At 39.4% G+C, this 13,773-nt stretch overlaps 1 protein-coding gene across 1 annotated transcript in view; it reads left to right on the top strand.

The window, feature by feature from the left end:
* LOC106013823 (probable methyltransferase TARBP1) overlaps nt 1-12,281 on the top strand; it is a gene marked incomplete in the record, with an annotated part of 15,307 nt that extends 3,026 nt beyond the window's left edge. The window contains 11 exon segments of the mRNA XM_013090533.2: nt 825-896; nt 1,853-2,087; nt 2,915-3,064; nt 4,559-4,642; nt 5,478-5,665; nt 6,050-6,131; nt 6,570-6,750; nt 8,182-8,364; nt 8,941-9,065; nt 10,725-10,861; nt 11,844-12,281. Coding sequence (XP_012945987.2) covers nt 825-896; nt 1,853-2,087; nt 2,915-3,064; nt 4,559-4,642; nt 5,478-5,665; nt 6,050-6,131; nt 6,570-6,750; nt 8,182-8,364; nt 8,941-9,065; nt 10,725-10,861; nt 11,844-12,009 — 1,603 coding nt within the window.
* Between the last annotated feature and the right edge of the window lie 1,492 nt (nt 12,282-13,773).

The raw sequence follows: 13,773 nt of genomic DNA, 5'->3' as shown, positions 1-13,773 counted from the left end.
GGCAAAAAGACAGACTCAATGTAATGATATTCACCATAAAATGTTAGGAACGGAATAGATAAAAAGAAACTGTTGGTGATAGTCACAATATTGGGACGACCACTCAGCCATGTGGCTTTCCAAACGACCGCCCTTGACGGTAAATTCATGGATGACATCTGAATCATACGAGATCTACATTCTGAGAGACTTCTCTTTTGTGATTCGTTGAACAAGTACGTTATAAGTTCTTCAAATTCAGCTGATTAGGCCTACTTGACTAATCTTTAATCCTACTGAGGCCTATCTATGTGTTCTACAGCATTCACACGTAATGTACATCATAGACCTAGGTCTAAATAAACATTACATGCAGTCACCCAAACACCAGTCAGAAACCCAATCAAAAAACATTTCAGTCCCCCAACCCCCCAACATATCACCAGGCCAATCCTAGACCTATGTGCCCGTGGAAAGTTAGGTGTGAAAACTCTGTCCATTACTCTCTTTGTTGTGCGCGAGGGCCAGTCTCACCGGTTGTCTAGGCTTGCCTTATGCAAGCTGTGCAGGTTGTAGCGAAAATTTCCCTTTGTCAAGCTTTAGTTTACCTGTCGGCATGTTTCGCGGATCGAAGCGTGCGTTTGGAAGAAGTGACCATGCGTTCGTATGTCTAAATTATATAGTAAAAAACGAGTGTGCTTTTGTACGGCGTGTGTTTAGGCGGAGACTACTGTACTGAAGTGAAGAGCATGCATGTTTAAAAATCTTAAGTTGTGTACATTGTACAGAACAACTCAGTATGTTACATAAATATATAATGTTTCTATGCAACTCTGTCTCTTCAGACTTTGGCTTGATGTCTGTGCATACATTGAGAGCTTGGGTCCGGCCTTGGCAGTCAATGAAATCACATCAAGGTATTCCAGCCTTTACTCATGAATTTTATTTTTTTACTACATGATGTATACAAAATATCTGTTCTGCTGATGTCTTGTAATTTGCTTCTGATTATGTTGTGATTTTGTTATCTTTTCTTGAGAATGCTTTGGACTTAACTTTTACCTTTTTATCAAGAGAGGGGAAAGAGAGTGGGAGGGAAAGGGAGGGAGCAAGAGTGTCAAGAGGGAGGCTAAATCGTATTTGTTGGGCTGTCTTTGCTGGCATTTGAAGATTTTGATTGCTTTGCCTGTGATTAGGCATTGTTTTTGAAAATAGAGAAGTTTAAACAAGCGAACTTAAAATTCCTCAAGACAGTCATGTGTCTTATACATTTAGTTCAAATTACTGATGATGTCCTTTTCCAATCTTCAAAGTCTTCACCCTCTCCTCCTTAGCCACTAGATACTTTGGAACAGTACCTCTTTGGCTCAGTGGGTTGCAAGGGGGTCTGATGTGGTCTTCCTTCTTCTTCTGTATATTTAGTGCTATGTTTCTCTTATTCTGCTTTCTGGCAACTTGTAGTAGTTATGTTCAGACTTGCAGTAAATTTTGTGATATGAAGTACGGTCTAGTATGCTCATAATGAAATCATGGTGACATGGAAATCTTTTCACTATATACGAATTTTGCTATGTACGTGTTTTAAATTCAAACAGTATATATGCAAGAATACTTTCTGGACCTGAAAATCTGTTCGCTATACATGATATTATATATATATATGCTTGCTAGACTGTATAGCCCCCATTTTGAACTGCTTTGTTTGAATCTGTCTTTAATGAACACTTTATCTTGTCTGTACAAACGTAGATGTCTCATCAAAGTTCGAAGAAGGATATATATATATATGCCAATATTGTAAATTTTGACTCATCAGTCTGCACCATGTATGTTACTAACACCTTCTCTTTCTTGGCGCCTTTTGTTTTGTCAGTGTATCCAGGAATGACCTCTTCACACGGGTCATCATCTTGAACTGGCTGTCATCACTTCGTCCCAACGTCACGGCTGACCATATGTTTGTGGTCCAGTTTACAGACACACTGTGGTCGCAGTACCTGGAGCTAGCAGCCTTGACAACGTATAAACAGTTCTCCAACTCGCTGAGCCACAGGCAGAAGCACCGTATGGTTTCTGTGCTGCTGCTGTTGGCAGACTTCATCACAGAAGTACGTCATCATGTTTTGTGGAGTTTCCTTGTTTCTCTTTTAATCTAATTCTTATTGAAAATTGGAAGACTGAGTTGACTGAATAAAAGTTAGTTAAGTTTGAGCAAAGAGAAGCTCATCAACATAATGGCCATTTAGTGTTGGGAAAGGGTGAAATGGGATCACATTGAGGTGTGAACTCATGGACACATTTGATTTCCACAAACTTCGTACTCACATTTGAGCCCACCACCTGAACTTACATTACATGCTGGGTGGGTAGGGTCTACAAGACCATGTCAGATGAGATCGCATTGAACTGTGAACCTGTCAGTGCTTGTGTTTCCCTGACTATTGCACTTGTCTTTCAGCTATTTTCCTGAGTTTGCTAGATGGACGGCACCCATGCTTGGAGCATGCGTTTGAGCTGAATATGTTTCTCTTCATACACAGGGTTTATGCCAATACCACTGCCTTAGCTGCTTTGAATTAATCGCAATGTTGCATCCCTTTGTTACTGTTCCGTAGCCAGTTTTGGTATAGTTTGGCTTTGTTGAAAATTGCTGAGATACGCTAGTAGTCCAACCTCTTTGAAAGTGTTGAGCCTTGTAATTTAAAAAAATTAATAAATTACTCTTTTATTGATCCCAGGGGGCAATTTGGTTTACAATGGCAAACATACATACGTTATACATACATACATAAATACTTATTATAAATACATACATACATACATACATAAATACATAATAAACACATGCACAAATATACATACATGAGAGGCTACATTTAAAGCAATCACAGAGTTCTAATAATATGATTTGTTCAAATGACTTTGTCTTGGCCAGGAGTCGAGCAAGCAGTACATGCCTCTCCTGTGGCATGCCCTGGAGCTGGAGTGCCACCCTTCGGTCCGGCAGAACCTGGAGTGGATGGTCATGAGGATCATAATAGCCTTCCCATCACGTGTGTCCACAGTGTGGGATGTCTTCAAACAGGTGTGGTTGTTATTTCATGATTTGTGTTTTGGTCAGTGTAATAATAATAATAAAACAGTTAACATACTGGTTATTTGGTCATCTCTAAGTAGTGTAGTTATAATAAAACAGTGACCATACTAGTTATTTGGTCATTTCTAAGTAGTGCAGTTATAATAAAACAGTGACCAAACTAGATATCATAGTATTATGTCGGCTGTGGAGTTTATAAAACAGTGACTATACAGTTATACTAGGTATTATGTCTTACCTGTAATGATAAAACAGTGACCATACAAGTTATTGTGTCATCTGTGTAGTGCAGTCATGGTAAGACAGCAACAATGGTAATTGATACATTATCCATACAATGTACATAGAATAAAACAGTAACCATATGTGTCACGACACAGTGGAATCAGGCGCTGGTCAATTTTTGGGCATATGGAGTTATTGGTAACATCTTAAAAGTCTGTTCATTTGTCTTGCATTTGGTTAATAAGATACTCATCTAACTTGAATAGAAGTTCAGATATTTGCAGTTGAAGGAAGTGGAGTCATCTGGTTTCAGAAAATTAGCGAGAAAATGGCCGCCAAAGTTGTGTCACTTCGATAACTTAAGAGTCCTTTGAAACTTATAATTTACATTTTTTGTGCCTTTACGTAATTCCCACAGAAGTGTCTTTTCAAGTGGACTTAACAGGTGTCGAGCCTAAAAACAAAAATTGGAAAAAAATTTCCAAACAGGCGGAAAAGTGCCAGTTTCTTCGATGTCATTATTTTGACCAGGGCCTGATTTCACCACAATGCCTCACATATTAATTAGTAGATTAACTATGTAGTGTAATAATTTATGACAAAATAACCCATATTAATTGAAATGTCATCTATGTAGTATATTGATAATGGAATATTAAACTTAGTAATTATTATTTCATCATTGTAGTGTAGATATTTAAATGAAACAATAACCATGATTACTATAATGCCAATTTTGTATAGTGGTTTGTAATAAATCAGTATAGTTGTGCCAAAAACAAAAGGCAAAATTATATTTCTAGTTTTGTAACAGTAATGCTGGAGCAGCGTGAGGGAGGTCTACTACAAGGGAGTGAGGGGATCAATATTGTAGGCTACTCTGGCTGCTCAATATTTTTCACATGGAAGGGGGTGGGGGTTCCATGACAAATGAAATGTCATTTGGTGTCATATGTACTAACTGGGTTTTGCAATGAGAAGCTTCAAACCATTCGATTGCAGTTTCATCGTAAAACTGAAACATACATGCTCAAATTTTACCCCATTTTGTCGGTAAAGTGCGAAAAGTGATTGCCTCCTACTGTTGAGATTTGGTGAGGCAATCGCTTTATGTAATTGTAATCACCACTAGTGATTTAGTGATATCATGGTTATGTAATTGATTCTTCTTTTGAAGCTGTTGCCTTTTGACTTGTATTCTCCTTTCAAATTTCATGTGGAGAAAAGCATTTATTTTTCTTCTTTTTTTTGTTTCAGTATGAGAATAAGAGAAGCGTCTGCCTGTGCTCACTGTTTCTGGTCCTGTCTCACTTAGGAGTTTTTCTCCCAGTGACGGTGCAGGTAACAATGCTTAGCATTTTCTTTTTCAGCATAGTTTTTGTAATCATGAATTGCTTGACACATTACTGGTTGTTTAAAATTTGACCCTACAGTCCACCACATAATTGTAGGGTTTTTTTTCTTTCTTCTTTATGTATTAAGGCGTGTTTAGTTTTTGAAAGAGTGAGGCGTAAGTTATTTTTAAAAAACAGTTTTGTATTATGTACTGTTGGTTTTGTTTGGGTGTCAGATGATAATTTAGTATGCTATATCATGTTTACTTAATATTGGATATGATTGTTAGACATTGTTAAAGCGGAAAATCACATGAAAGTTAAGGGAAAATGCAATTCATACACAAAAGGTACTATAAAATACTGGAACAAGATTATGAAATAAGTAGCTTTACTGTGATGTTGCTTCAATGGCAACACTTGAAGATAAATGGCAGTAGGCCTACTTGACCAGAATTATCAAGATGAATTTGACGATGATGGCGTTTGAAGGAGACTGAACAATGATGATGAGAATCTTTGAAAGCAATGATGCAGCTGTTTGTTAGCAGTTTGGGAACATATTTTTAAATACAGCAATGCTTTCTCATTTCTAGGTTTTTTTGGCTGTTTTTTTGTTTGTTTTGTTTTGTACAGTTTCTAATAGAGTCTAAGTAAATTCAGAAGACAACGTGTGACATGTCTTATGTCAGCAATGAGGTATGATCACACACTATAAAAAAAACAATTCAATTGCTTTGTGCCTCCCATCCAAACTATGCTAGATCTAGCCATGCTGTGAGTCCGACCTTCTCAGCTCTTTTATCCTCCTAATTTGGGCCTACTCTTCCTTCCACTTCCAGGCTCAGTATTACATCCAAGCCTTCACCTGCGTCATCCCGTGGACAATGGCTCACCACTATAACACTCGGATATTTGCACAAACCACCATGATGCGTATGTGGCAGCAGTGCCAGACACTAGGTCTGGCGGATGTTCTAGAGAAATTTTCTGTGGTTCAGGCGTCTCTGGATTTTCTCTGCAACAATGGGTATTGTACTTGTCAGTTTTGGATATAACCGACATAATATTTCAATGTACTTTGCTTTTTGATGTTTAACAAAACTTGATAAGTCTCACTACAAGAATTATTGTGTGGCTGTGACATAACCATATATAACAAAATTTTTTGGTTTTTGTCTCATCTAATGTTCATCGATTTGTAGTTTGAAAATATGATTGCAAAGAAATCATTTTTTGCGTTATTCTTAAATACTGTCTTGTCTACTGTGAAATGTTCCCATGTACTGAAGAACTAGATGGCCAATTGATAATTGACTCGTGAAATAAATGATTTTTACCATGTTTCAGTTTGCCACGAGAAATATTCAAGACCCCCTGATCAGGTGTTCTGAAGTTTCCTTTTCTTTTACAGAAATGCCAGCAACACTTCAGTAAAACTTATTAGGAACTACATGTACTGTGGCCTTAACCCTTTGAGAGACTACAGTATGGAGGTAGGTTTGCTTTTTCTTTCATTTGAACTCATATCATTCTTTGTTCCCTCTCCTGTCATCTCAGTCTTTGACTTTGCTTTTTCTCATGTGCTGGCATGTTTTTAGGGCCATGATGAGCATACCTCGAGGTGTAACAAAGTCATTAATGACTGATCTAATGTGGTACTTACTTTTTTACTTTATCTGTCCTTTTTTTGTCAAGGAGAGATGTAATTGTAAGAGATGGGCTAGGTGTGTTGCCTTTTGATTGTCATATAGTGTGCCTATGAAGGGTCTCTTTTGACACCGTCGATCCATCTTTTTCTTGGTCTTTCCTTTGCCTTAATTAAAGTGATCAAATTTCACATTGTACGCCTTTGTTGTAGCTCATTTCACAGCTGGTGACTTTAAATGATGGGGGTTTTTTTTTCTTGTTTTTTTTTTTTTAAAAAAATCTAGACAATTTTCCACACCCTACCTCGACTAGCCAGCTTGGCTGATGATGAGTGGGTGTTGCCACAGCAGTTTGTCCAGTGGGACAAGGCCTGGGAGGATGTGGAGAAGCATCACCTGCCTCTGGGCAACTCCTCTGGTGAACTGGCCCAGTGCAAGGAGGGACCGTGGAGGATGAAAGCTCATGGTAAATATATGGTCGCTTTTAAGGACAGGCGGGCTAACCCAGATTTCGGGGGTTTCCAGAAATCTTGACCTACACCAAAAGTGGGCATTGCCCTACCTATAGGAGAAGTTTGGTTTCATTGGTGTGTATATTTGTTTGGTTACAGAGAAAAATCTCCTTGTCTTTTAAAAAAACTGAACAAGGGGCAAAAACTTTACTTTAGATTTTCTCAAAACAGCATTTTTCGGGATAGCCTACTTGTGCTTAAAAGCGACCATATACGGACAGATAATCTGTGTACCTGTAGACAGCGCAGGTGTAAATGTGGACAGACAGTCATCTGGTGGAAATAAGGAGACATTGTAAAGACCATAAGCCAGGGTGAATATAGAGAGATAGATACCCGGTGTTAAAATATAGACAAATGACCAGTGCAAATGTACTCAGAAAATAAAGTGTAGACGTACTCCCCGATTGGGGTCTACATAGTCATGGTGTCTAGGTGGACCCCAAAATGTTGGATTGTGATTGGCTCGCTGAGCGAGCGGTAATTTACATTGGTTACAACAAAGATACTACACCCTACGGTAGGCTGTACTATCTTTGGTTACAATGCAAGGCTACTGGTCATCTCGGGCGGTGTGTCGATCTAGTGTTACTATAATTTATTTATTTTAGCCCAGAGAGAAAGAGTATTTAATGAATAAACGTATCTAGATATAATCTAGATGTCTAGATCCAGATCTATCTAGATCCAGAATCTAAATCTAGACCGAACTGCACCCTCTTGGCTGGGTGCACAACAAAATCTAGATCTAGATCTACATACGTTTATTCATTAAATACTCTCTCTTTCTCTCTCTCTCTTGGCTAAAATAAATCAATTATAGTAACACAAGATAGACATACTACCCGAGATGATCAGTAAGTAGGCTAAGCAGCCTTGCATTGTAACCAATGTAAACTACCGCTCGCTCAGCGAGCCAATCACAATCCAACATTTTTGGGGTCCACCTAAACACCATGACTACGTAGACCCCAATCGGGGAGTACGTAGACACTTCCACTCAGAAAATAAAGTGTAGACAGATTGGCCGTGTGAATGTAGACAGGAAACCTGTGAAAATTTAGACAGATAGCTCTAGTATTTTTAGGCTGGTATAAATGTTAACAGAAAGATGATGAGGATTTATGTAGAGCGATAAATAGCTGGTGTAAGTATAGACAATTAGTAGTCGGTGTAAATTTCGATGAAGAAAGTGGGTGGTTGGTGGGTGCTCTGGTGTGGTTTGCTCCTTCTTTCCTATCAAACGTCTATATGACCTTATTGTGTTGCAAGTGCCGTATAAACTCTTACTAAAACTAAGAAGAGCTAGTGTAGATGGATAGATAGTGTTGTCAGAAGCCTTACTGGAGAATGTCACTGAGTGCGTTATCTATTTCTGATTGCAGTGGAAAATGAGGAAGACATATCCGAGTCTGCGGACGGAGATGTCCAGAAGAAGATCATGCCGTGGCGTCAGATGTCCCCTGACCAAGAGACAGAGGCAGAGTTGGCGTCTCAGAGACGGAAAAAAGCGGAGGGTGGAGTCATTGTTGTGACGTCTCTCATTGACAAGATACCAAATCTTGGAGGTATTATTTGTGTTAAAGAATTTTTTTAGTTGAGGTTGTGATGTTATATGAATTTTTAAAAGAATAAAAAGAAATTTTAAGTTAGTTGCCTCATTTAACGTCTGGTAAGTCGCTCAGTCTACATGTAGTTGTTAAGTCGGACTGTGAGGACCAAGAAAAAGAAGATAAAATAAAACTGATCAGTGGACCATCTTTGAACAATCAGAAAATAAAGATACGTCTAGAAACTTGGATGACTGCTATCTGAATTAAAACTTACATCTATGTTTTGAGGTTTATTTGATATTTTTAAGCATGTCTTGTTGTTGTCGTAAACAATAAGAAGAAAAATATTCTATGATTTTGTACTGAGTTATGCCTCATCTCTTTGGGGAGGGGATAATTTTCAGAACATGACCTTATATGGGATTGAATTAATTATTTATATTGATTATCTGTTTCAAATCTTCACGTTTCAGGAACGGTGCTTTCACTGAATCCTCAAACTCTAGAAAAAATCATGTCAGACGCCGTGAAATTTATTGGATGTGAGATTCACTGTACAAGTTAAAATATTTTTTTCTCGTCCATCATCAGGATTGTGCAGGACAAGTGAAATCTTTGGTGTATCAGAGTTTGTCATAGGAAATCTCACTCACCTGGGAGACAAAATGTTCCAGAACCTGAGTGTGTCGGCACAGAAGTGGATTAACATAACTGAGGTAAGAACATGTGCTGATTGGAAAAGAAAAAGCATAGGCCTACAGTTGAAATTAAAAATAGTTAACCTCACATGAGTTTTTTTCTGGAATCTGTTGTGGGAAGTCTGGCTGAGGGCCTATGTCCAATCCGACACCCTTTGTTGCATATATTAAAAAGACAGAACTGCTAATGCTTCATCAAGTTGTAGGATATGTCACAGCAATCTGTTTCATAGACATGTGGCATTAAATAGAGAAAAAAAGACTTGTAGATATTGATCTTATAGTGCAAGAGCAGGAAGTATGAGTATTAGTAGATTTATGTGGCAGTCTATTTCTTACTCACAAGACGTCTGTGTAAGTCAGCCTGAAGACAAAATGGACAAAGAAGACTTACGACTTTCCTCTGTCCATTGATGAACCCTGCTTTTTATTTCACTCGAAAAGTAACTACATGGCTGTTTCTGAAAACTTGTAGAGTGTGAAGTGAGTTGAGTTGTTTTTTTTTTTCCAATTACCCTCAGATCAAGAATTTCTTCTGTTTATTTTATTACTGTTCTGTTTGGACTTGTAAACATTTTTATAAGCCCCCTAAAATGTTCAGACTCAAGTGCATGTATTTCTAAAAAAAAGTACCCCAGACCCAACTGAGTTTACAGAGGTGCCACTTTTCCAGAACTTCTGTTCTATGGAGTATCCTATTTGAGGCCACTCTGTTACTTATCTTCTCACATCACACAGGTCACACCTGGGTGTTTCCTGTTCCTGTAAGCCATAGAAGAAGCAACTTGACTGATCCCCATAGTGACTCTGGATGTTCCTCACTAGGTCAAGCAGTTCGACATTTATGACTATACCTCACTTTTACCTGACTTTCTTGCTGCAAGGACACTGGTGTAGTCTCATGTATGGTCTTTTGACTGCACAATGCCTGTGAAAAATATCCTCCTTAACACATTACACCCTAAGGGCCTGGATGGGGAGTCCATTGTTAGATCCTAAGCAAGGGGAAGGAACCCACCTCCCGTGAATACAAGCCTTTAAAAAACACATTAAAAAAATACTAAACAAATTCCAAAAATCCTGAAAAAATAAAAGTTAAAAAGAAAACTGAATGTAGTTTCAGAAAAATATAACTTTATGTATGCACAAACTGTTGGAAATGTTCTAACTTTATTTCAATCGGGGTGTCCGACCAGTCACTCTCACTCTCAGCCTCGCGGTCGGGCCCTAGATCTAAATTCTAGATTTTCTCCGTCTGATCAATCGGAATCGCCCCAAACTCTTCCTACAACGTTTTCATCAAAATCTGAGCCATCTGATTTGTCACATGCTCGTTTTTGCTCAAATCCATCGTTATTTCCGTTTTCGAACTCAATTGTGTCGCTTTTCAACAAGTCGAGACACTTTCGAAGTGTCGGTAACACGATCGCACTTCGATCAGCTCTAATACTAAATTTCGTTTCGGTATCAAACGAAAGAAGAAACTTTTTGCTATACTATGCAAATCAAAATCCCGGCCCCAGAGTCTCGTCAAGGCGAGACTTTCGTTTCTAAAGACGCTGGGTCGGCGCGGGCGGTTCCGGGCGAGTCAGAGTGGAGCGCGTAAGGGAATTCTCGGGCGATCCCGGGCGAGTTAGGGTGTAATGTGTTAATACAATATTTTCTGCCAAATTTCAGGTGATGCGTCCTCGCCTTATTGAGTTTCTGGAAGAGAAGAGACTTGCGGGGTACACCCTGGTCGGTGTTGAACAAACCGCCAACAGTGTCTCCCTGGAGGAGTACCAGTTCCCAAAGAAGACTCTGCTACTTCTCGGGTATGTTTTCTTGTGCTTCTGACTCGTTTAGACCTGATGTCTAACATATTGCTATTTTTTCAATGCAATAATAATAAACATTATTTTTAATACACTCTTCCAGTAGGCTTCGGCCGCCTCCCGGGCAAAGTTCAAAATTTCCTACCAACTGAAAATGTTTAATGTGTCCCCCATTCTCATATAGACTTATGCAGTTGCGAGCGGTAAAACACATAACAAAACGAAACAGCTCTCTTCCACTCATGGAATAATGTTTAGAAGCTATCCTAAATGGAAAATGTTTGTCAGTGATCTATAATTTTAAAAAATAATATAAATAATAATGCAGGTAATTTCTATAGCACCCATGCCCAAACAATACAGCTCTAGGCACTTACTTTACAATTCCTCCATCTTAACACTAAGAACCTGGTCCAAGTTGAGAAAGGCAATGATGATGTTAATCCATATGATATGATTTAGATACTTTGGGAGGCAGGCTGCCTTGACCCTGCTTATCTGGGGTTAACCCAAGCTGAGAAATATATTTATATATGTGTGTGATAATATAATAGACATTTGGTATTCGGGTCACATATAATTTTATTTCTGTTTGTTGTTTCAAACATAGGGACGGTCGTGAGATATTATTTATTTGAAGGGTTTATGTTATGATTCAACAATGATTTCAAGAGGCAGAAGAACAGGACTGAAACCAGACATTTTTTCATTTTCCTCCTTGACTTCCCCACCCCCACTTCTCTGATGAGGAAATTAACTGTCAGCCTTGTAAGTTTTTGCTCAAAGAACATTGTTTCCTAAACCAATTTTGTAAGATCAGGAAATTGTTTTAAGATCAAATTGATGTCACATTTTGGCATCTTTAGCCTCTGCGATTGACTACTAGTCTATTATTAATAGGAACAAGTGGGAAATAGAATGGGCACACAATTCAACACTTTGTGTAACTTAAACACTGTTAATGTGTCCTTTTGCTTTGCAGAAATGAGAAGGAAGGCATCCCAGTGGACATAATCCAGTTGCTAGATGTGTGCGTGGAAATCCCACAATTGGGCATCATCCGGTCCCTCAATGTCCATGTTTGCGGAGCCCTGATAGTCTGGGAGTACACTCGCCAACAGATGAGGCTACAACAACAGAGCAGTTGACCCTTGTAGCAGTTGTAGTCCAGTAGTCCATAACTCTTATTCTACTCAATTTGTATAATAACTGCCCTCTGTGGGTCCCAAATTTTTAGACCTCAAAGGGACAAAATGGTGGATTTTTTTAAAACTCACTCAGTACTACAGGTTCTACCGTGAAACTGCTTCAGGACCACGCAAAGGGAAATGAGTAGGGTTTTTTTTTTTCACGTAGTAGTGTGCACTTCTAAAAACAGGGTGTCCAGCAATTTCCCAAATTAAAAAAATCCTACTTTATCAAAAAAAAATCCTACCACTACCCTGCACATAAAATTTGACACAAAACATTACAAAAACAACAACCACATAATGATAAAGACTTAATCTTCAACTTAAAATTGTCCTTGTGGTTGAAATATGCAGCTTTTCTCCATTCAACTCTGGTCTTGCGGAGTTCACCGAAAGAGCGTTAACCACAGTACTACTTAAAAAAAAAAAAAGAAAGGGAAAGCTCTCAAAGTTCTCACCTCTTTTTTTTCTGTTTTTTTGCTTTAAAAAAAGAAATTACAGTACTAACAGTAAAACCCACCTCTTTTCTTCTTTCTTTCTCCTTCTTTTTAAACTTGTAACTGCACTAAATAATTACCAAAGCTTAACTTTCATCCAAAGAATCTGAAATAACAGTCTTCATTCATTTCAGTAGCAAAAAAGTATAACTTTTTAAAAAAACGTAGTACTGTGGTTGGCCATCCGTGCATTTCAGATGTGAATGTTAATCCCTAAGCAACGATGAGGCCAAGTTCTTCCGACTTCCTTGGGGGGGTTGTCGTAAAAAGGACAGTTCATTGTCCGGAACAGTTGGCTTAGTCTGAAGAGGAACTGGGTGGGGAGGTTTCAGCTGAGCCGTCAGTGCCCTGGAGTCTGCAGTAGGCCTTCTTGTAGTCCTTCTGTGAGTGGTACAGCTCCACGCATGGCACGAGGCAGAGGCCTACATTGCAGTGGATGCACTCAGCTGTCAATTCCTTCCTCTTCCGACCGTCACTCGGAGTTTTCCTCTTTCCAGTGTTGGTAGTGCAAACACCGCAGAGTTGAGTGGCAGGTCTGACCTTTTTCCCTGGTTGTTCCACGGTGCCAGCACGACGAGGGACTCCACTGGAGAAGTGCCTGGCTGTAAGTCCATGCAGTGAAAAATCTCCCAGCCGGAGGCTGGTGCGTCTTGAAGGCTTTTGAGGGATAAACTGTCTCGCCATCTCCTTGGCCAGCTCACGTCTCAACATACGGTGACTGATGGGCTTTTCAGTCGACTCCTTTTACAGCAGGCGTTGAGCTCTGCTATCATAACGAAGTGGGAAAAAAAAACCCTTCTTCCACCACTTCAGTGTCTTCCGCTTCGAAGAGTTGTATATAAGACCATCTGTTCCGACCAGTCGACAGCTCCCATAAACCTGTCCTAGTCCTTCCCCGCATCGAACTTGATGATCTGCTCCCCAATGGCTCTGTCTGCCCGTCCCGTGTCGCTCATCCTGCCACCAGAGTGGATGGATGTCAAGATGTTGACCTCGCGTCGATCCATGAACTTGATATGATTCATCGTTCCCGTTGTCATTAGCTTTACTTTTCCCTTCTTCTTCAACACCTTCTTCCCCGCCATCTCCTTCGACAGTCCCTTCCTGTTGAGCCTGACCGTCCCGCACGCTCGCTGTTGTCTTGTGGGGAAGTAGGTCTATCAGGAGGACTGGGGCAGTGTAGAAATTGTCGATGTATAGTCGATGTCCACACCCCAGGTAGGGA

Source organism: Aplysia californica, unplaced genomic scaffold (assembly GCF_000002075.1).
Source record: "Aplysia californica isolate F4 #8 unplaced genomic scaffold, AplCal3.0 scaffold01325, whole genome shotgun sequence".
Lineage (NCBI taxonomy): Eukaryota > Metazoa > Mollusca > Gastropoda > Aplysiida > Aplysiidae > Aplysia > Aplysia californica.
This window is presented reverse-complemented; position numbering and strand designations above follow the sequence as displayed.